This window comes from Struthio camelus, chromosome 26 (assembly GCF_040807025.1).
Source record: "Struthio camelus isolate bStrCam1 chromosome 26, bStrCam1.hap1, whole genome shotgun sequence".
Classification (NCBI taxonomy): domain Eukaryota; kingdom Metazoa; phylum Chordata; class Aves; order Struthioniformes; family Struthionidae; genus Struthio; species Struthio camelus.
The window spans coordinates 5,789,146-5,815,000 of record NC_090967.1 but is presented as its reverse complement, the minus strand read 5'-3'; the positions used below and the strand labels follow the sequence as shown (position 1 = coordinate 5,815,000).

General features: G+C 47.1%; 1 protein-coding gene across 2 annotated transcripts; it reads right to left on the bottom strand.

Annotated features, from left to right (window-relative positions):
- Positions 1 to 8,705: 8,705 nt before the first annotated feature.
- On the bottom strand, positions 8,706 to 25,840 carry PGPEP1 (pyroglutamyl-peptidase I). 2 transcript variants are annotated; one of them, XM_068919741.1, is made up of 5 exons: positions 25,753 to 25,840; positions 22,402 to 22,454; positions 16,214 to 16,330; positions 15,445 to 15,677; positions 8,706 to 15,086 (listed from the first exon to the last, which is right to left on the bottom strand). In XM_068919741.1, exons 1-5 carry the CDS (start codon positions 25,784 to 25,786, stop codon positions 14,894 to 14,896), a joined length of 630 nt encoding a protein of 209 aa, XP_068775842.1. In that variant the 5' UTR covers positions 25,787 to 25,840; the 3' UTR covers positions 8,706 to 14,893. The 2 variants fall into 2 exon arrangements, with proteins under 2 accessions (XP_068775842.1, XP_009681473.1); XM_009683178.2 differs by lacking the exon at positions 25,753 to 25,840 and adding an exon at positions 23,859 to 24,877.
- Between the last annotated feature and the right edge of the window lie 15 nt (positions 25,841 to 25,855).

Here is a 25,855-nt window from a genome sequence, read left to right as displayed (position 1 = left end):
GGGAAGAAGAGAGGAGGGCGCATTGATCCTCCATGAGGATCAAGGGGCCAAAACCCCTCCAAAACATACCCGGGGGTGAAAGCCAACCCAAACCTCCCAGCGACGGCATTTCCACAGCTCCACCAGCAGGAAGAGCCGAGGGGCAGCACCATCGCTCCATCCAGCCCCGCTCCGAGCACCTCCGGGTCCCCGGTACGCCCCGGTGGGCACCTCCCCAGCCTGCCCCGGCAGGGTGGCAAACACGCTCGCCCGAAGCGGAGCTGCCTCTGCACCTGCGGGGTAGCAAGAAGCCCATCGGCAACCGCATGGCGAGGCCTGAAGTGCCCGTGCCTCGAGCAAGGCAAGGCACGCGCTCAATCCTTGCGTTCGGGTTTTGCAACGCATTTTCTAACTGCGGGCGCTTTGCTTGTTGCAAGCCCTATCCACAAGTGACGCACGGTGGCCAGCGCTCAGGGAGCATCAAAGTTTGCTGAAGCCGGATGTTTTCTTCCGAAAGGCGCCAGTCGTTGAAGTTGGAGATTTACAGTCCAGCAAGGGCAATAAAACTTGTTGTGTTTTAATAGCGGCATTTGTGAATGCCGACTGACCTGTTATGAAATTTCCCAGCGTGTCCTCACCAGCCTGCAAGATGCCTCATCCTGGCCCGGGATTACACAGACTCGGCGGCACGCATCCGCAGTGTGCTGCGCTTCCTTCGGTCCTCGCTCAGCCCCTCGTACACAGTGGTTTTGTGCCAGGAGGTCAGATTTATCCAACGCTCCTTCCCAGCGGAAAGCAATTTCCCCTCCATTTAATGCTAACAGTTCTGGTGTGCATCCCTCAAAACGATACAGTCGCAGCACAACTTTCACCTACTTGGCACAGCCCTGGAGCTGTGATTAAGCAGCGCACGGGCCATGGGACCGCAGGTGGCCTGGGAGCTGCGGCCCTTGGACAGCAGTCAATGCGGGCACGGAGGAAGAGCAGAGGCCCCTGGCACAAGCGCTCCGCGTCGAGCGGCAGCAAGCAGGGGAGGTGTCTGCCTGCTTCCCGCCTGCAAACTGGGGCAATTCTGATGATTAAAACAGCGGCTCAGTAAAGCATCACGCTGAGGCCAGCGGCTAAAAAGGCTGGTAGAGTCTAGCAAAAGTTCAGAGCATGCGCTGTTGGGTCTAGAAAGGTTTCCACGATCTTTATGCCTTCTCCTTCTTCCCCTGTGGGTTAGACGCGGTCCGGCAGAGAGCCCAGCAGCAGGGGACGTCGCGGATGCTTGCGGACGTCTAGAAAGTCCATCAAACCCACCGGGGGCTCACGACGGTGGGTGCCTCTGCGCCCGGAGGTCTGCAGCGGGTGGCAGCCAAACGGCAGCGGGTGCAAGCCGTACGAGTCCATTTTGCAAAACTGGCTTCCACGTGGACCGGCCTGAGCAAACACCTCCGCGCTGACCCTCCTCCCTCCCCGCCTCTGCCCGTGCCGCATTACTGCAGAGAGCTGCCACCCCGCACGCGTCCGCCTACGCAAACCGCCCCGGTAGAGCCCGCGCTGCAGAGAGAAACCACGCTGCGCGTGCTGAGGCTAAATACCGAACGGGATGAGAAGGGGAACATGAATATTACCTACTTCCCCATGAGACGCAAGCCAACTGCAATCACCAATCTGGTAAAGCAACCTGAGCCGGGCTTGCCAAGGCACCGGGGAAGCAAGCGAAGCCGGCCGGGCGCTGCGGCGTGCGCCCGGCCCCCAGCAGCCGCGGCTCCGCGGCGCCTTCACTGCGCTGGCTTCGGCGCCCGGCCGCGGGCGCTGCCCGCTCCGCTCTCGCCCGCAGCGCGCCTTCCCGCTCGGACCCGCGGCGCCGGCTGACCGCCGGCGGGCTTTGCTTTCTGCAAAAGTGAGACGCTCCCCAGTGCTTGCTGGTGGCCCAGGTTTGCAGAAGCACCAGTTACTTTTTTATACCATTGTTACTGCAACCGGAAAGAGGGGAAGTGCTTCTCTCCAAATGTTGGCCCAGCCAGTTCCTCCCAGTTATTGAGCAACTGGCTTCCCAAAAGGCGCTCAGGGCCTGGCGCGAAGGCCAGAGCCCCACGGGGAAGGACCTACCTCCGCACCAAGATTCACGGAGCGAGTTACCAACCCGCTGTTGAGAGGCGCTAGGCTGCAAGGCAAACACCTCGGGCTGCCGAAAGCCTCCGCGTGGGCTGCGGGTCACGGTGCGGGCTGGCTCGGGGGGGGTCGCGATGGCCCAACGGACCTCAGGTATTCACAGAAATCATGCGAGCTGGGAAAGCTGCATGCTGGAAGGGGATATTTGCTGAACGATACTGCACATTAGGCATGGAAGGCAATACAGGTAACGCTTTCATACCGCACGTTTTAAGCCAAACGCTAAGAGGCAAAGAGTGGAGCAGCTCCCTGTGTCTGCTGCTGCCCTGTGAAACGCCAGGTAAACCTTCGGGCTGGGCTCTGGGAAGCTGTTTGCCAGAGGCAGCTTTAGCACTTCTGTAAATATATTGCTATGCTAAGGCAAAAAAGAAATCCTTAGTGAAGGGGAGAAACCCAGCCAGGCTCCAAGGCAGCTCATGGGTTTCATCATTTGAAGATCAATGCCCTGGCAGCCCCAGCCAGGAAGCGTTGCTCTGTCCCATCTCATGACACATCTAGAAAGCATGAGGACATGTTTCTAGCTCTTTTCCAGAAGCATTAAAAAACGGACACGGAGGGATTAGAAACGATAGCTTTCCCTCTGTTGCCCGCGTGGGGCGTTCAGACAGTCACAGCTGATGTTTTTCCAGCGCTTACTGCTGTCATGATGAATCTGCACAGCGGAATCTTTCTTGACCTTTAGACATTTCTAAATAAAAGACAAACAAGAGAAATCAGGTGAGCAGAAATCCGCTTTTATCCTGCTGTGGCAGGAATCACATTTCTCTTCCTTTGTTGCAAGTTTACAGCATTTGCCAAAAATGAAACTTCTGTTCCACTTGGAAAAGACATTTCTGCCTTTACTGCACTCACTGTCAAAGATTAACTTTAATTCCCAGACTCCTTTACCCACACAGCACAAGAAATTACTCAGATCCAGTCACCAAAAATAGAAATCTTGCCTGACGTGTTCTCTCAGCCACTGCCTAGAAGAGCTCCTCTACATCGATTCTTTAAGCATAAGAAAGTCCCCTGCTTGCGACAAGCATCTTTCCTGGCACTCACGCCCACGACGGATGGATTAATACGCAGTGGTGATGCTAAGGCTTTGGTCTGTCCTCTGGTCACGCTGCTTTACAGCTTCAACATGGCATTTCCCTTTCCACAAACACAAAGATGCTGCAATGCCTTGAAATCATCATCTGTGCGAAGAGCAGCCAACAAGCTCAGCCTGGGTGAGATCCAAGTGATGCTTGTTGAGAGAAGTAGCTTTACAAAGAAGCATTTCCATGCTGCAATTCTCTTTCTATTCGAAGAGGGAAAGCACCTCGCCCCTCCAACATGTCCAAACAGCCCTAAGGCTTAGGATGCGACTAGTGTAGATAATCGGTGGTGGAAGTTCTCATTTTCCACCTCCACCTTTCTAGGAAATGTTCTCTGTTCCCCCTCTGACAAAACCAAGCGTAACGCTCCACGTGTTCCTCAATCCCAGGCTGCGTCTCTGCCGTGTCACATCAGGACTGTGCTGCTTCCAGCTCTTGCAGCCTCCTGCTCCGAGCATGCCACATGCATGCAAACCCTTCACAAGCTCCTGATCTCCTCACACCCTTCCCAGGCCCCAACCTGACTTTCCAAAAGCTGGCAGTTATCCCCAGTCTGGGGCTTTCAGGCCCGTTTTGCTCCCCTGGAACAGTGCGCATTGAGCCCAGGAGACTTGAGACTCCTCAAGTCACCTGGGCGCCGTTGCACAAGGCTCCAAACATGAGGGAACTCAGCAGACGAGACACGGTAACATCTAGTATTTTATCTTGAGAAGTGGCTTTAGCTACAACTGCAACGCTCACGAGAGCCGCTGAGTTCAGCGCCACGGGGCAGGTAGCTCAGATTCAGGCTGCAAGAACTGGAAGCTGGGCCCAGCGGGATGAGCAGGGAATAGAGCCAGGGGAAGGGGGCCCTGGGATGGGGAGTCCAGGAGATGCTCCAGGAGAAGGAGAATGCAGAAAGCTCCCTAAAACTGTGCGATTTAACAAGCGTCTAGATGTCTTGTTTAAAGCAAGGTACAATTTCGGATGAGGCAGGAGAATGAAAGTTTCCAAGTTAAAAGAATCATGCGAGATTGATATTAGTCTAACCAGAAACGCAGAGAAATTTAAAGACTAAGCCCCAACCCCATTCCCCTCCAATCTGCACCTGCTGCCGGGGACCGTGTACGCATGCGCACGCTGCACCTGCCCGGTACGTGCTCAGCACCGTCGCGCCGCCACGATATCACATAAATATTTATGCTGCTTGGCCAGACGGAGAATTCCAGTGAACAACAGGTTTCAGGCAAGGTTTGGATTTTCTCAGATAAAGCCTGTGTTTTGTAGAGGTTCTCCAGAAACAAAGTCATCATAGACCACTGGAAATTTGCTTGCCAGATGGAGAGCTAAATGACCCTAACACAAACACACCACGAGGAGAAGAAGTAAAGAGAGCACAGGCAGCCGTGGGGAACACGGTCACCAGCCCTACGTGCAGGCTGCGATGCTGAGCCGCGGGACGGGCAGCGGGGAGGGCACGTGCACGGGCTGCCAAGCCCTGGTAGATCTGGGAGCTGGCTGCAGCTTTGCCAGCCAGGAGCCCACCATGAGCCTCCACCAGGGATGAAGACCAAAGGGTGCCTGGTTGCAATCACAAGGCTGCAGGATGATCTCCTGCTCCGGGCAAGGGGAGGCCACGCGGTGCCGCCCATCACTCATGAAGGAATCAGACAAACACCGTTAGAACAATGCTACACGCTGCCACAGAGACCCACAGCAAACACTGGCACAGAAAGATTTCTGCCTCTACAGTCCACCCTGCTCTTCCTGGGCACTTCCAGGTCTGCAGGATCAGAGAAGAACCAGGCTGTGCTGCTTGCTTCCGTCTGAGCCCAGGCACTCATCTATCTTCTGCACCAATCAGGAGGAAATTAGTCACCTAAGTGCACAGTCCAGGCACATGACTTAGGGAAGGGTTGTGCACACACAGAACGTTGCTCCAGGACCAGAGGTTCCATCACACCGAGAAGTGGCACGTAGGCACAGAAGGAACGTCCAGCAAGCCAATGGCAGACTTTCACTGAGCCCAAGAAGGCCTGATCCATGACGCTGTTCAGAGAATAAGAAGCACTCTACAATTCACAACGGGATAACTGGGAACCAGCTGAGAAAACTCAAATGTGCAGCAGAGGTATGCGCTTCATGTCTATTTATACCTCTTGAAAGGCCGGAGCCAGACAATGAGTTACCGCAGAACAAAAGTGCTGCTGAAGTACCACGCTGAGGAGCTAAGGGACAGGCAGCGGCAGGAAATACGAAGGCAAAGCATTGCCTACCACAAGGGCGAGCTCAGGAACGTTGTCTCCTCGAGCAGGAAGCGCATACCAGGAATTCTTCCCCGCTGCTTCAGGAGCCTGTCCGTCATCAATCTAAGGAGCCGATGGTACAAGAGGCAGTGAACCCTGACGTAGGACCTGCCTGCTATTCACTGAGAGCCTTTTGTTTTCAGACTAAACTCTGCTCCCCCAAGGCATGTGCCTGCACATGCCTCCAAGAAAGGCAACAAGGGCAACGGCTGCTCCCAACTCGTGGCTCTGAGCAGGCAGGAAATTCCAGCCATTCCCCTGTACCAGATCCACAGCTGCATTTTTCTGATTGAAGCCTGGGGAGCCCTTCAGAGACACTGTAAAAGAGGGTGGGTTCTCCATCACCTTTGCTTAAGGTCAGCTTTGATTTGCAAGTCAGGAAAATGTGGAGGGCTCTCAGCCTGCCAGATGGATGCTGTCCAAAAATCCCACTTCATTTACTAACAGTTTGGAGGACTTAAGGAGTAGAGGAGGAAGAAAAGAGGGGGGCATAGACTCCCAGATAGACAAAGCTGTTGTAAGAAAGAAAGCAAACGTGGTAAGATCTATTAGAAGCCAGTCAACCAAAGACATCTCCTGCTGGCTCTCTGAGTCTGCAGCCAAGAAGTCCAAGCAGGATGCCCTACGCCGATCCACATTGCTTCCTAGCTGATGACCATCGTACGCTTGGATTTCTTGCTCCAGAGCATTCTGGTTGCAAAACGCCCTTGTCAGCAAACGGCTCATTCAGCAGTATGACATCATTCTGGAAACAACACCTTGTAGGAAAAGCTTATCACCTTATAAAGCAAATAAAAAAGAGAGTGATTTCAGCACACACACACAACAGAAGAATTAGGGATTGGCTCAGAGGAGAGCCAATGCCCTCTCTGGGGAGCGCACACCATGGCTCACGTTTGAGGAAGACCTCAGAGCTCCACAGTCCCAGCTCCACGTTTGCTCGTACAGGCTCGCACAGCCTGACTTTGTTCCAGGCTGCCTGCGGCCCCTCACATGTTGGACATCAGCTAGGTAATAAAAGCAGGTGAACAATTCCAATGTTCTGTCTCTGAAGAAAAAGCTAGTGAGCTGAGTGGGCTAGTCGCACCAGCCCAGGAAAGGTGAATAGATGTTCCCAACCTGAGCTAGATCACAGAAGACCGCGAGAAAGCACCCAGGCACAAAACAAGTTTGTAGCACAGACTGAAAAAGGACCTTCAAGTTTTCTTTTCTGACCCCCTTCTAGTCACAAACCACCGTTAGCTCTCCAGGTGGGGGGCACAGCAAAGTCCTCACTGCAGCTTTTGGGCTAGTCTCTGTCCGACGGTGCTCACTTGGAGCTCCCTCATGCTCCCTGCATGGTGCAACCGGGACCGTAGGAAGGCTGCCTGGCTCTGGGATTTACCTCTGCGGGGGCAGCTTCTAGCCTTCTGCAGCAGCAAAGCAGTAATGCAGATGTTCACCCTACTCTACCTGCAGATCACAACGCAGCTGGCAGGGGGTGAACACCGAAATCACAGCCGTGTTTAGTGCGCTCTCCGCTCACGGTTTCTGGTGATGTTGCTTCACCGGATGGATGCCTTGTTTTCACGGAATCACAGAATCGTTGAGGTTGGAAGGGACCTCTGGAGATCATCTAGTCCAACCTCCCTGCTCAAGCAGGGTCACCTAGAGCATATTGCCCAGGATCACATCCAGACGTTTTCCCCTGACCTTGGCAGCGTCAGAGGTGGCGAAAGACAGGACGGCGGTAACTCATGCAAGGCACAATAGCATCAAGCTGAAGCTCTGGAAGAAGGTCTAGTTGTTTTACCCATGCGAGTCTGTTCCAGCCTAACTACTCTACACACAGCCAACGAAACCTTGGCGCAGCCTCAGGTGAAAGCCGTGCGCGGTCCGGCCCGGGGCCGACATCGGCTGTAGGGCAGCACCATCTGGTGGTACCGGCACCGCGCCGGCTCTCCCCGCGCGCTGCCGCTCAGCACCCGTGGCAGCAGCAGACCCGAGGCAGCCTGCAGCGAGAGGACAACGGGCCACGGCGCTTCGCCCCGTCTTCAGCCCAAGCGGGTTGACAGCGCGCCCCGGGAGGAGGAGCGAGAGCGATGGCTCGCCTACAGCCGAGGCGACCCAGCGAGAAGAGGCAAGCCGCGGCTTGCCTGGGCTCACGAGGGCGTTTTCAGGGCAGACGGCGAGAACTCCCGGGTCAAGGACTCGCTCTCAAGGAAAACAGCGCGCGGCGGCCGTTGCAGCCTGATGCAAGTTTCCAAACACCCGTGAGCGGCGAGGTGGGGTTTCCTCCAGAGAAGGAGCGTGACACAAGAAACCTGGCCAGGAAATTTGTTACCGTCGTTTCTCAAACCTTTTTGGAAGCTGGCAATGGATTTTCGGCCCGAAGATCAAGCCGTCTTTACAATCGCTCCGCTCCCCGCTGCGAGCGGCGCCCCGCGCGCCTCCGTGCCCGGCCCCCGTGCAAGCCCAGCTCCGCGGGCAGACCTGCTGCTGCCAGCCGGCCAGCGCGCGGACAGCGAGGCCAATGCAGAGCGCACACATTTTTCTTAACACAACAGACACCTCTGCAAAAGACAGAGATTTAGGGTTCACTGGGCAACGCGGACTTTGCATCACACAGCAATGCAACTCGGGCTGGAAAGAAAAACCAAAGTCGTCGACGGGATGAGCTGCCAGGGTCAGCTCCCCACAGGTCCGGCGTATCGGCACGCCACAGAGTTTTATCAGACTTTAACACCTTCCACAGGAAAGCAACCGTCTTTCCCGCTCCGCAGCACGCTAGCCTCTGCGAGTAAGTTTTGGGAAGCTCTTTGAACCCTAACGGAGCTTGCGATTGACCTTTCTGTCTTCCGAACGGATGGCCGCAAAGCTCGACGAGCTCGACAGGAAGTCTAACATTACACGCGGCCGCGTTCTTTACTGATGTGCTGAACGTTATCTTGACGTTTACAGTCCAGCCGCTGCCGAGCCGAGGGGCTGCAGGGCACCACCGAGTACGCTGCGCAGCCTGCTCCTTGCAGACACGAGATCCGTGCAGCCCCGGACCCTGCCTCCAACACCAGGAGACATTTAGGGACTGGTATAAGAACAGGACAAACAGACTGTTGTCTATTCAGTCTATGACTGTTGATATGTAATTTAAAAACTGAGCGTTAGAAAATTACATCTTTAAAAGCCAGCCCTCCAGAAGATTGTTCAAGAACACCACGAGTCAGAGTTAAACTCTTTTATTTACTTTGAAATATCAGTTTAAATTTTCAGTTACAAAGTCCAGTCTAGCAATAGCAAGCTGAAAGTATGTTAACGGTTCTTTATTACACAGCCCTTTTGTGACACACTAGATTGTTTGGTTTTACAAGGCACTGCAAGAACACACTGAGAAAAACAGAAGCCCCAACAGATTTTATAACCGTAGCTCCAAGAGCCCCGATAAGCATGAGATTGGCAACACCTGAGATACCCAAACAGACAATTGTTCATTTCACCACAATTAACAAAAAGGAGGACCCAAAAGGCTGAGCGATGCTGTAACATGCATAACCGAACCCGAACAAAACACAAAACCTTAAAAAAGAGACAGAATAACCATAAAGATTTTGGCCAGTCTAACCAACAACGACAAGTAAGTAGCAAATATTCCGCTTTTCCTTTCTCAGGTCTGAATGTGCTTCAGAAAACCTCAGGAACTCAATTCAGTGCAGCTTCTAAAGCGCATATTTGGATAAAGGGGACACTGAGCAAGTTCAGTAGTTTCTCCCGGTGACAAAAGCCCAGTCTTTCCACCCACCTCATGTGCAAATGGCTCATCTGTCCCCACCACCGCCATTCTGCTTTCCAAAAGTGAGCCCAGTACAGGACAAGGCACTCCCTGTTTTATCAAAGTAAACATTTGCAATACAAGAAGCTGGTGCAATATAAAACCTGAACGTGCATTTAAATAGCACAGACTTATTTAAGGGCAGTGTATAGTTTCATTTCCTCTATCTAATTCCTATTTATTGGGAGGCATTTTGTTCTCTCTATTTTGTCTCAAAATAGACTGAGCAGAAGCAGATCTCAGGTTTCAATGAATAAGGTGAAGAATTAACAGTATCCTCAGCTTTGTTTCTACTTTGCAGGTTTGGCAAAACTGTCACTTTAGTCAGATAAGACACTAATGAGACATGAATACAAGGTTTTAAGAAAAAGTGCATTTTATACCACAGAACATTAGGGTTTCCGCTGCAAAAATAAGAAATCCATCCACATTAGTTTGAGATGTGTACTTATGATATCACCTAGTGATATCTTATCCATGCCAACAAATAAAGTTTGAAAACAAGTCTTTGCAACTCTGAAATTTCATTAAAATATTACTGGATAGCATATTAAAGCAAGGAAAGGAGACAATAGGAGTGAAGTTACTTTGTGAAAGCATGTTCTAAGCGCACAAATCAATTGCTAACAATTTAAATATTTGCACAGCAGAATGAATTCCGAAAATCATAATTAAAAAAATATACAGTTGTACTTTCTATGTCTAAACATCGGTTTCCAGTTAGTTTTCAAACACTACCACCCACTCTTGAAGTAGCTTAGTGTCTGAGCATAAATTGCATGGTTAGAGAGTTAGAAACACACTATAAGTTAAAAAGATGCACAAGTCACAACTAGTTAAACCATGATATAACATGGTCAAATCGTAACAGCTGCTTTAGTCTAGTGCTAGCTCTTGCGGTAGTGGGGAATTACCAGTTCAACTCATTTACATATTTTTCCCATATTTGGTTTTAGGAAGCTCTTCCTACCGCAATTCCTTTTATACATTTCATAAGAAAGCCGGCATGCAAGGTCAATGAATCACACTCTCAATCAAACAAAGATTATTCGAGGATTAAAATAAACTTTAGTAGACTCGTAAGTTTTTAAAAACCTTTCATTAACAAAAATAACCACACTGGGAGTCTGTGCTGTCCATTTGCAAGTCTGCAGGCCTGGAAGCTCTTGGGTTGTTGTTCCAGGTACGCCACTGAGTGACAGCAGCCTGGAATAACACCTTTCGCCAGCTGACGGAGGCACTGAGAGGTTAAATACCGCCCGCACAACTGGCAGAACAGCAAGAGAGACACGCTGCAGTTTGAATGCTACATCTAAGTGAGACTGTCTAGGTAAGTACATGCAAACCAACAGCACGGGTTCCTACCTGGCTCACCACAGTACTTGCAGTACAAACCCTAAGGAGATAAAGGTGACACATCAGATCAGAGCCCTGGCTCAGCAAGTCAGCTCTGCTGCTGCGGCCAGCAACCCTACCCAATGCAACAGTGACAATGTGCAACGCTCTAAGATGTGATGCTGCACGCAGACAGATGCCTTCTCCATTTCTGCAGGGAGTCACCAACGGATCCCACGACCGAGGTACAGCAAGCAGCACTTCTTTTACGTTTTCTCTAGACACCTTGCCTCTGAATTTCCCTCGTCAGCAGGGTGAAAGCAGAACCACTGGTCAGTTTTCAAGTCCTAAACTTTTGAACATCCTCAGTCAGTTCCCTCCTTGAAAAAACTTTTAAGCTAAACAGTTCTTGGCTGCAGTCTCATGTCACAACCACACTCAATACCTCTAACCATCCTCATGACCTTTTCGTCCTTTCCCACTACTACCACGTTTCAGAGGAAGCAATCAGATCGGGAAGTCCTCCAAATAAGCATGAACTGTTCCACACGATCTTACAGATTTTGACATCCTTTCCAAAAGCTGCCAAAAAACAGATAGCTTCTGTACAACGGGTCTTTACCTTCAGTCACAGACCCATTAGTCTTAAGGAAAAGAAGCTTTCAAGCTCACAGGATTTTTTCTGTCTTTTTGCTGTGTTTCATAAAGCAGATTACCATGTCTCAACTCAAAGGAATTATCTCCTGACATCACAGTCACCAGTTTACGAAGCAGTTTATGAGTATCTGGAGTTCCTCAAAATCCTCCGCAGCATTTAATAACTGAAAATATTAAATTGTCCTCAACAAACTTCACCCACTCTTTAGCCAATCCCTGCTTCCAGCCGTTGGCAAGTACCTAAAATGACATCAGGCCCAATACAGCGGAACCTCCCTAATACTCTCCTCTACGCGAAATATTCTCACGCCCATTTCTCAGTGAAGTGTGCTATCAGACACAAGTTTGCAGTCACAGGATTCGAAAACTTTTTCAGTGTTTGCATTTTATAAATTGCAGGCACAGCAATAAACACTAAACCTGACTTCCTACACTTACTAGCACGGAAATTTGTGTGGTTGGCAACAGGTCTCCCAGTCAGTGCAAATTAGCAATTCTATTTATTGATGATCTGGAAGAGAAAGCAGATAGCAAGCATTACACAAAACATCAGCTCTTTGAAGCTCTGCATCATTTTTATGCCATATTTCCAAAGAAAATATGCAGCTATAGGAAAGACACTATGAATTAATGAATCTAACCAAAAAAAACTTTTAAAAAACAAAAGTATTTAATTTAGGTTCAGATTAAATAAAATTAGTATAATGCCATTTTTAAAAGTTCCGCTATACAAAATTTCTCTACCACCAAGACACCCTTTACAAATACAATCTCTGACGACTAATTCTCAAGAACAAAAAGATTATAAAATAAATAACGTTGTCTAACAAACCGATCACATGGAAGCGTCACAAAAACCGATTATGAGGAGATGCAGTTTAAAATGATGCTCAAAGCAAAGTATTTCTGAAAAATGAGAATTTTAACACTGACACGCAGAAGGTCAACTACCGCAGTCCTTAGACAAACAGAAGTCACTGAAATCAACTCGGATTTTTCCTTTGAACGGCAGAGAGGACCAAAGGTGGACCGCTTCTGGAAAGAATACCTACAGGTGTTGAACAGGAAAAATTCCACAGGCTGAATAAACTAACTTGGAAAGCGGTTCTCCCCGTGCAGCTGCCGCCTTCTGCCTTCCCCGCTGATGAATTTGGAGGTTTTCTTCCTCAGGCACAGCCCGTATAGTGAACTCCACCGAGTCTGGTGCGGCATCCGCGCTAGCGGAGATGTCCAAGGCTGACCGCTTATATCACTCAAAGGAAGCATAAAACATTCAACAGATAAACACTGATAAATACGGCACATCTCATTTCAAACTGGAGACGTTTATCAATAACGGAGCACAAGACTGACCGACCAGGCGCACGACCCAAACGGTCCAGCCGCGAGGTGAACCTTGCCTGTGACTTTCTGAGCGCAGCGTCCGCGGGCTTTACCCTGCTAGTCCAACCAGCCCTTCGTACAGCCATCCTTACAGCGCTCTTCCACTCCCGTTTTACTCCCAACCAGAAATACCACATGTAAATTAAATAGCGTTACTGAAAATTACTGAAATCAATTGCGGAACTTAGCAGAACACGCGAACCATTTCTTTTTTAAAAGTTTAGCAGCTAAGATACACTGATGACAAAAACCTCTTACTAGATAAAGGAATAAACCTACAAGAAGATAAGTACCTTAACTATTTGCAAAAATGTGTCAAATCACCAATATTTAAACAAAACATTAAATATAATAAATTACTAATCAGAAGGTCTGCCTGCCTGCTGGCAATCTGACAAGTGCTACTTTGTATTTGAATGCAAAAGAGAACATTAACTTTGAAGGCAAATTCCTTTGATAGAAAGTACAGTAGCATTTTCCTTGGTAAGCCAGAAGTATATCCAAACATCTTCACAGACACGGTTTCCCTTAGCAAAGTTATTACAACTGCAGAAGTCTGCATCCTCTCTCAAGAGTTACAAGGAGAAGTGGTATTTGTTTCTTCACTAAACTTCTACTGGAAAACAGCAGGTTAATAGCAGCTCTCACTGAGAGATACTATAGCAGAATCATTCATAATTAAAAAAATTAAAATAATGATATTCTAAGAAGTTTCAAAATGTTGAGTCTTTTATATATATATATATTTGTAAAAGTATTAGAATCAAATCACAGCCCTTCTCACTTAAATGACTCCTTAATGAGACATCCTGGTCTTCAATTACCAATTTTACTTCTGTTCCCACTGTGGCATCCTCTGTCTTTCACTGGAGTCCTGTAATCTGGAACCAAACTCCTAGCATAAATGACTTTCAAAGTCCTGCTCAGAACCTGTATACGTGTTTTCCCAAATGAATTACTTGGAAAGTCCACACAAGGAGCAGCACTTCACACCCTCCCATTGGGAGGGGGGCACTAATAAACAGCCTGGAATACTCATTCTAGGCAAAACTCCTAGTTTTCAAAAAAAACTGTCTCTGGTTTACAGACAGTGGGAATAGGTTTAAGATTTTAGAATATTTGATTTGGCAGAATGTCTTTGAATCCACATGTTAGCATATTTATGCCTATAATAAATCAAGGTGGCAACTTAGAATTTCAGTTAAACATTACTCTTCATCTAACCTCTAACGAGAATGAAAATTTATAACTAAGGAAGTTATAAATTACTCAACCTTCACCTTAAAAATAACAGCTAGCACCATGAGTCTAGGATAAAGATCTCCTGCAGAGAAAGTGGCCTTTAGCAAAGCTATTTAACCGCTAATGATTTGCTTTATACACATACGAAACAGTGTGTTTTGTACAGGAGGTATATGGTTGATTTGAGTGAGAAAGGTGGCATCAAGAGCATAATAAAAAAGACATTTGGAAATATTTGGCGCAAGTTAGGTTCATACTGTGTACAAAAAGCTATCTCCTCCTTCACAACAAAAGGAACCCAAAACACATCCCTCCTATTTGCAGCTACTAGTTAACCAGCATATTACAGAGAGCCCTAGTAATATTTGGAAATTGGGGTGTGGGAGAGAAATCAGTGCCTAAAAATATCTTTCAGTTTTAGCAGAACAATTTAGAAGACTCCTTGTCTCCAACAAGTACTGTTTTACAACAGATAAACCCACACCGCTCCAACTATTTTCAGTTATACTTTAACATTATGACCTATAATTTGGGCCAAAGAGGACAATCAAAACAAAATGAAAGCAAACTTTTCAGCTTAAGAACTAGTCATTAGAAGATGGTTTTATCAATTCCCTGCACCTGATTGCCAAGCCCTGACGAGAAACTTTCCATCTGTGCTGTACGAGACCGGTCAGTAGCTGTCACTTGACTGACAGATAAGCTCTGGATAAAGCACAGCATACACACATCAGTCACTTCAGAAATGAGTAGTTGCAGGTGTTCAAAAGAAGAGATCTTGAATCCTTTGTTGCCTAGGCTGAAATGCACACATTTGACAAAAACCGTCAATTTCTAGACGTGGAATTCTCATTTTTGAAGTCTCCAATTCTTGTTCTGTACGTTTCAGACAGACTGTCTTCCCCAGTACTTCAGTAGCAGGGAACATTTTGGAAGTGCAATACTAGGATAGCTTCTGCCCAGTTTCAGTGTTCATGCTGACAATTGATTTTGTCTTCAGGATGCTCCAAAACATCAAGCATTTCTTCTATTATAGCCTGTAGTGCCCGACCCAGCTGTTCTGCAGTATATGGTTTTCCCAGTGGAGGCACGTGAACAAAAGCAGACCTCCCACGGCTCTGGTACAAGGAAGTATAGTAAGTGAAGTCACAAAGGTATCTGAAATATAAAAATAAAACTTACTTAGCCACAAGTGACAAACACAGTGTGCAAACTGCTTGACAGGATGAACTGTATTCTTATCATTCAGCATTGCATCAACATCCTGCAATAAAATGTGGAATACAAGCCAGGTATTGTGAGTTTATGAAATTGCTTTAATCTCATCTAGGACTGCAAAACATAAGAATCTCTCCTTTCCCTTATGACTACACGACCGCAGAAGAACGGGTGGAATAGCTGGCCCCGCTGGGAGCGAAAAGCCTATGAAATGCATAGGCCTCAGTGAGCTGGGCACGAAAGGAAGGTGCGCTGCAGCATGAGCCTACTTTCCCCATTGATCACTATCATCCCATACCTGCCCGCATCCTTAGATATAGTGACAGTGACATCCAGCTCCAGTGCTGAGACTCTCTTGCAAACTGTGTCCATGTCAATAATGGAATCGATGCATTCTGGGCCACCTTCTATGCAACACTGAGAGCCTGGGCAGAAGCGGCAGTTGTCTAAGCCTTTATAACCTACATTATGGCCACACTTCTCCAGAGTTACAGTTGTAGCCATACCCGAAACACCTACATGAACCACCAACTACAAGAGAAAAGAAACAAGTTAGATCAACCAAAATAAAAATGGTGGAGAATCAACAGCCCGCTATTCCCAGCAAAACACTGACGCAGTTGTTGCATGAATTCTTACATGAACACCACTGTAACAAGCCGTTTTTATCAATGAACTCGTGGGTCCGGTACAGAACAATTCGGCTGACTTCACGCCCTCCCCGGTCTAGAGTCTTAATTTACTCACGGCAAGATGAACGTTGGCACAATCACGCCGAAGCCCACCGGTGGAACTGCCACCGTGGCACAGACTAATGCACTGTGAGCTCCCTAGACAGCCCTTTACAGCGGCTTCTTCGCATCAGTTGCTCCCATTAATGGGAGCACTCTATTTTGAGCTATACAATTCTACAAATTCTTCTTCAAAAGAAGAAAAAAAATCTACTGAGGGACTACAATCCTAAACACACATTTGAAAAAGAGACTTCGCACTATGCTCATTACTGTAAGAATGCCAGCTTTCACCCATTTGTTCTGCCTTTTCTGCTCCTCGCTTCACTCACTCACTTGCGGACTGTGCTTCTTCCATAATGCAGGAATTAGTCTTTGCACTGCCTGATATTCAACCGGGATTTCATACACATGCAGATCCACATCATCTCGCAGTCCTAGCTTCTCCAGTTCCTAAGAACACAAGGAAATAAAAATCAAGATGATCAGACACAAGCTCAGCAGAGGATATACTTCTGAAAGGTTGAACGGCAGAGCGAGTCCGCGGTGGGGGACCGCTACAAGCTTACGTTGCAGGTTAAATAACCTTATAAACAACACTCCTACTCCCTGAGCAGCCAGAAAGTGGGAGCCGCTGGACTAAACCCTTTCCAAAGTTACACCGGGGGGGAAAGCGGGGAAAAAAGAGAAATGTTACTACTCTGGGTCAGCTGGTCACTACAGAATCAAAGCAGTTTTCTGTCTCCTACCCTACACTGCCTCAGAGAGAGTCTCTCGGGAGGTAAGACAGAAGGAGCAGCAAAAGGAGAGAGAGAAAACATCCCCGGGAACAACAACGGCGTCTCTTTGCCCCTGCCGCCTTCACCGACAGCAAGTTTGGCTTTGCTCTGATGCGCGTGCAACACAGAAATCAACATTTAACGGACAGCAGCTATCGGCAACACTCACGCTAAAGGAAAGGGCTGTCTATACTGCTCTTAGAAATATATAATCATACGAACTTTCTGAAAGAACTGGTTCATATACAGAGAATGTAGAATTCAGAGAATTACACTCCTAGTCTAATTTGTCCTCTCTCAGGATTGCTGGATTGCAGAGCAGGTTTCCACGTGCGTTTCCACATAAGCAGACAGCAACTCTCACCTCCAGCTAACGCCACCACGAGGCAGGTCGTCTGTGATTCTCTACAAATATTAACAAACATTCCTCATACAAAAAACAGAAGCCACATTGGCACACCTTCGGCAACATAGTTGTTTTTGCTTTTATTTTGGCAGAATCAGAGATACAGAACAGCCTAGTTCCAAAGCAGAAAGTGGGTTTCCTTTGCTAGCTTTACCTATAGCATCTAACATATTGTACTTCATTTTGCAACATTAACTTTAACCATTGGGGTGATTCAACTAATGCAGTGAGCTATTTCTTCTTCTGTAACGTTGACTGAAGTTATGCCCTGAAACTATCCCACCTATCTGGGCAATAAACTTTGTAAAACACAAGGCGTCAGTTAAATACTGTGCAAAGACCTCCTTAGAACAAGGAAAGGAGGAGGGAAAAGGAAAGATTTTTTTTTCCCCAAAAATATCTGACAGGAAGGAATACTGTTTCATTTCAGCATGCACTGAAAGGTCTCTGTAAATACAGCATATGGACTTGAACGTTTTCCAGTTTGAACAGCGGCATAATTATATTTTACAGGAAAGGGTAAAACTGTAGATTGCTCACTGCTTAGTTACAGAATGCAACACCAGCTGTAAACCTGCCTTCGAGTGCATTGCCAGACAGACTAATTTGACCATTTTTCTTTTCTCCTTTGCTCTTCTTTGGTCTTCATTTTGATATACTCCAGTCTCACCCGCAAAGTTTCAGTTAGGTGCTTGCTCATTTGGTACTTCAGACTTGAACAGTCTAGCCCGGAATAGGACTTCACCAGAAGGGAAACTTTCCAGACCTATCAAACCCAAACTTTCAAAAGCCATAGGAAAGAATATACCCACACGGTCTGAAGCCTCTGAAAAAAAAGCTTAAACTAAGCCAGCAGCTGAGCTCCAAACCTATGTTGTTTGTTTAGGAGCCTTGTGCAAGTCTACACTGGGAGGCACCTTTCAAGTGGCATAAGTGATTTCAGCTATCATGCTTAACGAGTTCCAATGGCATCTAACTCGGTTCAAGTTTTTATCTAATTAGAACAGCAATTCTGGCACTTTGAAAAACTTTACAGCCGCTTTCAAGGCTGACAGATGACTGTAAATGGCGCTAAAGCCAATAACCTTAGTTAGAATCCTCCTATACCTTTGCCCTCTCTGGAAAGAAGCAGCAAGTATATCCTTCTCGTTGAAGATGGAAGTACCTCTGCTCTTGCATCTCCGTTCCTAAGCCTGTATTTTAGCTAGAACTACCAGCTCTAGATTTCACAGGTTGATACACAGCAAAAGCTGCTCTTCCTGTGCTTTTTTCCTCTGAGGTACATGTCAGTTGAAAAATGCAATTTTACTCGTACCAGAAGCTCACAATGATTATTCGCATTAACATCAAAGGAGCTGCACGCACAGCAAGAAAACAGCCTGAAACTCACCCATCCAGAAACCACCGCAATTGTTGTCCTGGGTCTGAAATAAAACCAGTCATGTTAAAAGCCATCAGACTATCAAAGGACATTTTAAAATATCCTTGAATGACTAAATTAGCTCCATTCCAGGTTCTGATTCTGAGATCAGAGCCAAGAGCTCCCCTTTTATGCAACTCTTAGGCTTTATTTTCCTGTGAACAAAGATTATACTTGCAACTTCAGGTTAAGAAGTACAGATTAGCTATTGTCAACGAAGCTTACTCTGTTTCTAAACTTATTTTTAACTAGGTTTAAAATTCTTTTAAACTAAAGATAGTTTAAAGTTCAGCAGAGGAGAAGGGGAAGAAAGGAGTCAAGTTTTCTGGACTCTTCCATTACAATCATACTTCCTCTCTCTGCTAATCTAACTGTGGGCATTATCTCAGTAATGTTTTTTCTATAGTTATCAACGAGTCGTTTATTTACTGGAGTTCTGAGATCAAAAAGAAAAAATCAAACTTGTATGGACACAGAGAGACAGGTCTCTGTAATCTGTAACAAGATTTAAGATAACTAAAACACGCAGAAAAGGCAAGAGTAAGACTTTCACGGACCAGCAGATACGAGCAACAACAATGATAAATCACTTGCTCTGGCTCTGAGGGCAAGTCTGATATTAAAGGCTTGCTGTATTGATTAGTGTCTGGCACACACAGACATTCATTACTAGAGATGGACGCTAAGTGATGCTTCATCACATCTTCTTTACACAAACCTGCCTGCAAAAAGCTAGCTAGTTTATGTGGTGCATTAATAAAACAAGTAGTTTACAAATTGGACTATTCAAATACAAGTTAGTCTTTGTAGAAAAACTCCAGAATGTCAATGGGTAGGAATTCATCATCACTTCTCTAAAGAGCGTGAAACAGCTGCTAAAGAGGAATTTGGTAGTTAAAAGTTTTACCAACTGCACGCTCACCACAGTAAGCCGGAAACCTCAAGCCTTAACTCCGAGCCAGACCGTTTCAATGACACCTACGTCCTCCGAACGCAGGCACACTAAACGCGGCTTTACAAATCCACAGTTTTCTTTTAACCAAACGCCGTGAACATGCACTTCCATTCAATAATAAAGATGTACTCTGGCCCCCAGACAACTTATTATCTACAGCCTTGTATACCTGACAAATATAGAAAAACGAACATGTTTGACCGATTCCCTGACCCCTCAACAATGGACTTCTTTGTGAGCCTTTAATATCCTTATCAGGTCTGTCTAGACACCCTGACAGCAATTGTCCTTAGTAATGTCAAAACGCACTCTGACCTCTCTCCTCGTCCTCCAGCTCAGCCAGAAACGCTTCAGCGGGATGAACACAGCAGCCAACTAGCTTCACAGTCCGCAGGGCGCACCTGTGTCTACACTGACCGGTGCAGCTCGGCACCCGGGGCTGCCCGCGTCACACCACGGAGGCCAGAAAACGCACGAAACAGAAAGCCAGTTGTAATAACTCCTTTAGAGAAAGGTCTCTCCCCAGCAAAAAGTTGCCGCTGAAAAGCATCCTCGAGCGAGGGATTATTACAAAACCTAAAATACGGGACGGAACGCCCACGTTTTGTAACGCACAGAGTATTTTTATTGTAGCCTCGAAAAAAAAAAAAAAGGAAAGAAAATGGAAATAAGTTTTTCTTCCCTCTGAATTTAGAGGGTATATCTCTCCCAGGCATAAAAATCTCCAGACATTTAATCTTAGCGTTATTAGAGTGCTACGACAACTATTTAAGATACTCCACATGTCAACCACATGTAAAAAACATCATTAACTTTCCAAAAAACAAGTAATTATACCATAAATTCACTGCAGTCAGAAGAAAAAGAGGCACCATATTTATGTTCGATTTCGGAAGCCATACAACACCAAAACAGGACTAGAAAGAAAAGCAGAGAATTTTATCCTCTGGATGCAGGATAATAAAAGATGTAATAAACCAGAACTAGCTTAGCCCTAAAGCTAGGAAGGATTTACAAAGATTGTTTAATTGATTTTTCTTCTATTAAGATGCAGATCACACTGTCTGGGATGCAGAAACTCAGACACGCCTTTGTGTCCACTCAGCTCCATGAAGTCCCCTGTCTGAAACTTGCACAATGCCCAACTTGCGGGCGCTCAAAGACATGCTGTTCCTTTTTGTCTGGGCCTCTCAAGGCTGAGACAGAGTAAGGAAAGGCAAATCCTCTCTACTGCCTGAAAGTTTATGTTTTTAGTTAGACTCCAACAGAAGCTATTAAATGGGACTCGGAGGAAGACGAGAACTAACGCAGCAAGGCACACAACACCAATTGTAGGTTTATATTTGCAACCTCCCCCCCCACACACCCCAAGCCCGAAAGATGAATTTAAAATTCACATCATTGCTTCATCTATCAGCAACACAGCCGAGCAGTCGTCAGTGCCTCGAGCTGCTGGGCTGAAGGAACGATAAGCAATTTCTCTTTTTACAAATTATACATTAGGTTTGTTCTTGTAAGCAACACGAGCACACCCACTCCTCTTTCTGTCCCAGCAGCACAATACCCTTTTGTGTATCTTCTCCAAAACAAAAGTAGCTTGTTTACAGTAACAGACCTGACGTGAGTAAGAACAAACCAAATCAATTAGCCTCACTACTGAATTTTAATAGTATAGGCAGATTTTTTTTTCATATGCACAGCTTGCATTTTTCCCCAAACTGAGGCTGAGCAAATCCTAACTCAAATATATTCAGCTCCAAAAGGCTCATGGAGCCAAAGGTTTAGTCTTCTCGTACCAGCCAGCACATTAGACATCTGGACATTAGTTGACTGTAATTGATTATAGTTGTGATTTAATTTAAAAGCATTCTGAAGAAGATATTAATCTCAGAGCTCTGAAGGGGAGAGAGATGTGTTGGGGAGAAAAATAGATTTAATTCCCTGGGTAACTGTACTAAAAGGTACCCTTGAATTCCCAGTAGTTTTGCCATAAACCACGTCCAGAAGTGACAAATAAGGAAGATGTGGGATAACTCAGCAGCACTGTCCCAAGCCAATGTTCTTACTGCATACTACAAAGCATCCTTAATTCCTTAGTTTAGCAGCGCATCTAGCTAGAGTCTGGTTCCTTCTTCTTGTCACGTGTGGCTACATCCCAATACGGTATATCACACAGACGAACGCGTTCGCGCAGACACGCAGCTACACGCGGCATAAGCTGGATTTGTGCAAGTGCGTACGATCAGCTCCAGCAACGATGCTTCGCCAACACTTCTCAGGGCGTATCTCGAGCAAAGCCCAACTCCATGAGTTAGAGTCAGGCGAGCAACACTTGCCTGCTGCCTTCTCAAACGAGAGACGAAGCTGGCTCTGGAGCGGGATCCCGCTCGATCACCCACACGCCTCCCGCTTCACCTGCCGCAGCCCACCACTGACAGCAGGTTGCCACAAAGGGAAGAGAAGGGAGAGGCGGCAGTGGGAGCTACTTGCTTTGGAGTCAGGGTCCTGAAATTCAGACCCAAATCAGGCTACTCCGCAGTGCACTTGACTCCACAAGATTGCCATGCGTAAGCCTCATCACAGATGCCCAGCTGAAAGGTTAACCAGCTTGCCCAGATTCAAGCTACAGCTGAGAGAAAAACATAAAAAGCCTTATAGGTTTATTTGTTATCGATTCATATTAAGTCCTGGAGCATTCCAGCCCCCCATTACGTTTGATATCTTTCAAATCTAGGGAGTTAGCCTATGAATTCTTTACTTGCCTTAGCTATATTAACTCAATCTCATTAAATTCTACTAGTTAAAGGATTGTTTTCTGAGAAGTGAATAAACATTATCCATCCGATCATCTGGCTATCTGGAGCGAGCTGGTCTCAGGTAATAAACTGGGAAGACAAGTTATAATAGAGTTGCATTATCAGCATTTCTCTCTGTTTTAACCTGCCAAAAATTAAGTTGCGTTACCTGAACTGCAATCCAACTGGCATTAACAGCATGTTCTCCAAATGGACCAAACCCTGAAACAGAAGTTGAAAATGCACAGTGACAAAGTCATTCTCATAGGTTTGACTGTAAGTTGCAAAGTGGTTTGCTCTTGCCTGTTTTACAGCTTCTAAAAGACAAGCCACTGCTTATAATACTCAATTCTTATTTACTTTCTAAGTACTAAATAAGAGACCTTTACAAAAACGTTTGAAGTATATACCTTTTATTGTGAAGGAAAACAATAGCTTGCCTCAAAAGAAACTCTTTTTTTCCCATCAGACACTGGGGAAGCATATTTTCTCCCTCCTGACCAGGTTAGAAAACCTTGTTATTAACAGGTAAGTCGACTGATGCCACAGAACAATAGTCATTGTTGGATTTTCCATTCCCGACTGTTACAGTCCACAACAGATGCTTCCACAAACATCCTGAATATCTATCTTGAATATTTCTTCTCTGTTTGGAAGGTCTTCACCAAGATCTCTATTAGGATTAGTTATGCTTTAAGAGGACGCAAACAGAACATTGCTGACAACTCATCTATACTAAGCAGCAGAGGTATGATAACCTTATAAAAATACTCACCATGTCTAATTTTCCTAATGAATAACTTAGAGTTAACTAGTAATCCATAACATCTTTTCCTGAGCAAGCATGCAAAGGTTAGGCCATTTATCTGGGTGCGATGTCAATATGCTTTACTTTAAAATGTTAAGAGTTATGCTATGAGCCTAATGCAATTAGAAGACATAAATTTTGTCTAACCTGCGAAAGGATTTGAGAGGGACTACAAATATTATATGACACATTAATGGAAACATTCTATTTGCTATCAACAGTAAGCTAAGTCTGAGGTTTTATTGCACATAGCCACATAAAGAATTTGCACAGCATGGGCTCAACAGGAACTCCATTTTGAAGGAACTCTTACAATTTAACCAATGCCAATATCTCCTCAAAATTAGTCTTCTGACGTTTCTCACCAGATCAACGTTTAGGTGTGTTTTTCTGTATGGGCAAACCTCCAATATAATTAAGATAATCCGCAACTGCAGCACAGACTAACAAGGCTAATATTCAAATGACTTTGCAGATGTTTCCACAAGTCAGTGAGGTACTAAACAACTTTCTGGAAACAAATAATCACAAGCCTCTACGTCTCATTCCTAAAAAAATTATAATTGTCTCATAAAAAAAAAAAACAACAACACAAATATCTCTTTTTCACAATTTCAGCTACAAGGAAAGTGCACTGGAAGGCTGAAATTCTACAGGTGCCCAAACACGTAATGTAACCCTCCTGTTCTGAAGCCAAATGGAACTGGCACAAATGCTACTGTGGGCTATTGCTCTTCTGACTCATCTTCTATATAGATCCCTTGTGTTACGCCTTTTACAGAATATAAGCAACTTTGCCGGGTAGAATCAAACTCAACTGAGCATGCCCAGGAGTTCTGCATCCACCACAGGGCCCTCCAAGGCTCATTAGCAGTAAACCAGCTGCAGAGATCTTTATGGGATTATCTCCTTAAACAGTTCTAAAAAAGAAATTGCACATAAATAATAGTTATCCTCAGTGAGCACATATTCATAACTGAAAGGGAACACAGCACCATTGCCAATTTTGAAAAGGAATTTAGTGTGACATCTATGACAGATTAACAAACAGTAAATACGGGTAGCGCCTACAAGATAGCTGCTAAATTTTAGAAACAGACTTCCTATGAAACTAGAAAAAAAAGGGGGGGGGGGAGAGAGAGAGAAGTGTCGCAAGAAGCAGAGTATTTACTGACGCAAGTTTTCTGTTTAGTCACTGCTAAGCGCAGCCGCTTAGCAATAGATACCGGTTTGGAAAAGCCAGAATTTGCCACCTGCTTCTTAGCTCCGTGCAACTGTTCTCTGTAAAGACACTTGCCTCCAATTAAAATCACTCCAGTGCATCAACAGCAACGAACCCCTCACCACTTCCCCTGCCCCCGCGCTCGCTATTCAAACGGCCTCAACTTCAGCTGCGCACGGAGCGCTGAATAGTTTCATCAAGTTCCCCATTTGTCACAGAACTGCCTTCCCCACAAATCAAGCTGGCCTTCCTTTGTACCCTTGGGAAAAGAGTCTGACAAGCTCTCGCCTGCTATGCGAGGGCCTTTCATTCCCTCACTTATTCTTCCCCAAGGCACTTCTGCTGTGCTACGCATGTTATTTTGATAACAGTTTCGGCCTCAAAGGCCCAGGACACGCCGGTCAGCCAGTAAACCCTCCTCTGCACTCTCGTTTTTCTGCTCCCTGATAGAATCAGACCCTTCTTTCCCCAGCAAGCAAGACCTCGGGGAGGACGAGGGATGGAAGAAGAGGGGATCTAAAAGCCCCCCAGCCTGGCCGGGCATTAGAAAGCCGCTGCAAAGCCCCTCGCCAACTGCCGTGGGCTGTGCTGGCCCCCAGCCCCACGTCCTGATGCCCTCTGCCCGCACTGGCGCCCCCCGAGCGCCCCAAACCCTCCCACCACCCACCTCCAACCCCACAACTCCCACTTATCCCCGCACACAAGGGACAGCTCCCTCCCAGCCCTCCCCTCCTTAGTCAGCACCCACGGGACAGCACCCTCTTTCACCCATCACATAACTCCTTGCCTCCCCTCCATGGGCAACTCCCACCCCCCCAGCAGCCCTCCTCGAACACCCCCCCCAACGCCTGCAGGACACAGATCCCTTCATCATTCGCACCCCCATAGGGCAGCTCCCCTCTCCACCCCCTCATTCACCCCCCCCAGGACACTTCCCCTCATTCACCCCCTCATTCACCCCCTCATTCACCCCCTCCCAGGACAGCTCCTCCCATTCACCCCCTCATTCACCCCCTCATTCACCCTCCCCGGACAGCTCCCCTCATTCACCCCCTCATTTACCCCCCTGGACAGCTCCCCTCATTCACCCCCCCTCGGACAGCTCCCCTCATTCACCCCCTCATTCACCCCCCCTCGGACAGCTCCCCTCATTCACTCCCCCATTCACCCCCCTGGACAGCTCCCCTCATTCACTCCCCCATTCACCCCCCTGGACAGCTCTTCCCATTCACCCCCTCATTCACCCCCCGCCCCGGACAGCTCCCCTCATTCACTCCCCCATTCACCCCCCCGGACAGCTCCCCTCATTCACCCCCTCATTCACCCCCCCTCGGACAGCTCCCCTCATTCACTCCCCTCATTCACCCCCCCCCCGGACAGCTCCCCTCATTCACTCCCCCATTCAGCCCCCCGGACAGCTCCCCCCACTCACCCCCCATGGCCCCCGGACAGCTCCCCTCGCCCCCCGGCCGCTCCCGCCGCCCCCGTACCCGTCACCACCACCGCCCGCCGCAGCTTCTCCATGTCGCGCTCCCACCCTGCCCGCGGCCGCGCCGCACTGAGCGCCGGGCCCCGCCCCGCCCCGCCACCGAG

What these genes read in the sequence shown, in the direction of transcription:
- PGPEP1 (XM_068919741.1), bottom strand. Translation starts at nt 25,786, where the DNA reads ATGGAGAAGCTGCGGCGGGCGGTGGTGGTGACGG. An exon ending in CCAGTTGGATTGCAGTTCAG is followed by an intron (nt 16,331 to 22,401) that starts GTAACGCAACTT and finishes TTGTGTTCTTAG; the next exon opens with GAACTGGAGAAGCTAGGACT. An exon ending in ATATCTAAGGATGCGGGCAG is followed by an intron (nt 15,087 to 15,444) that starts GTATGGGATGAT and finishes TTTATATTTCAG; the next exon opens with ATACCTTTGTGACTTCACTT.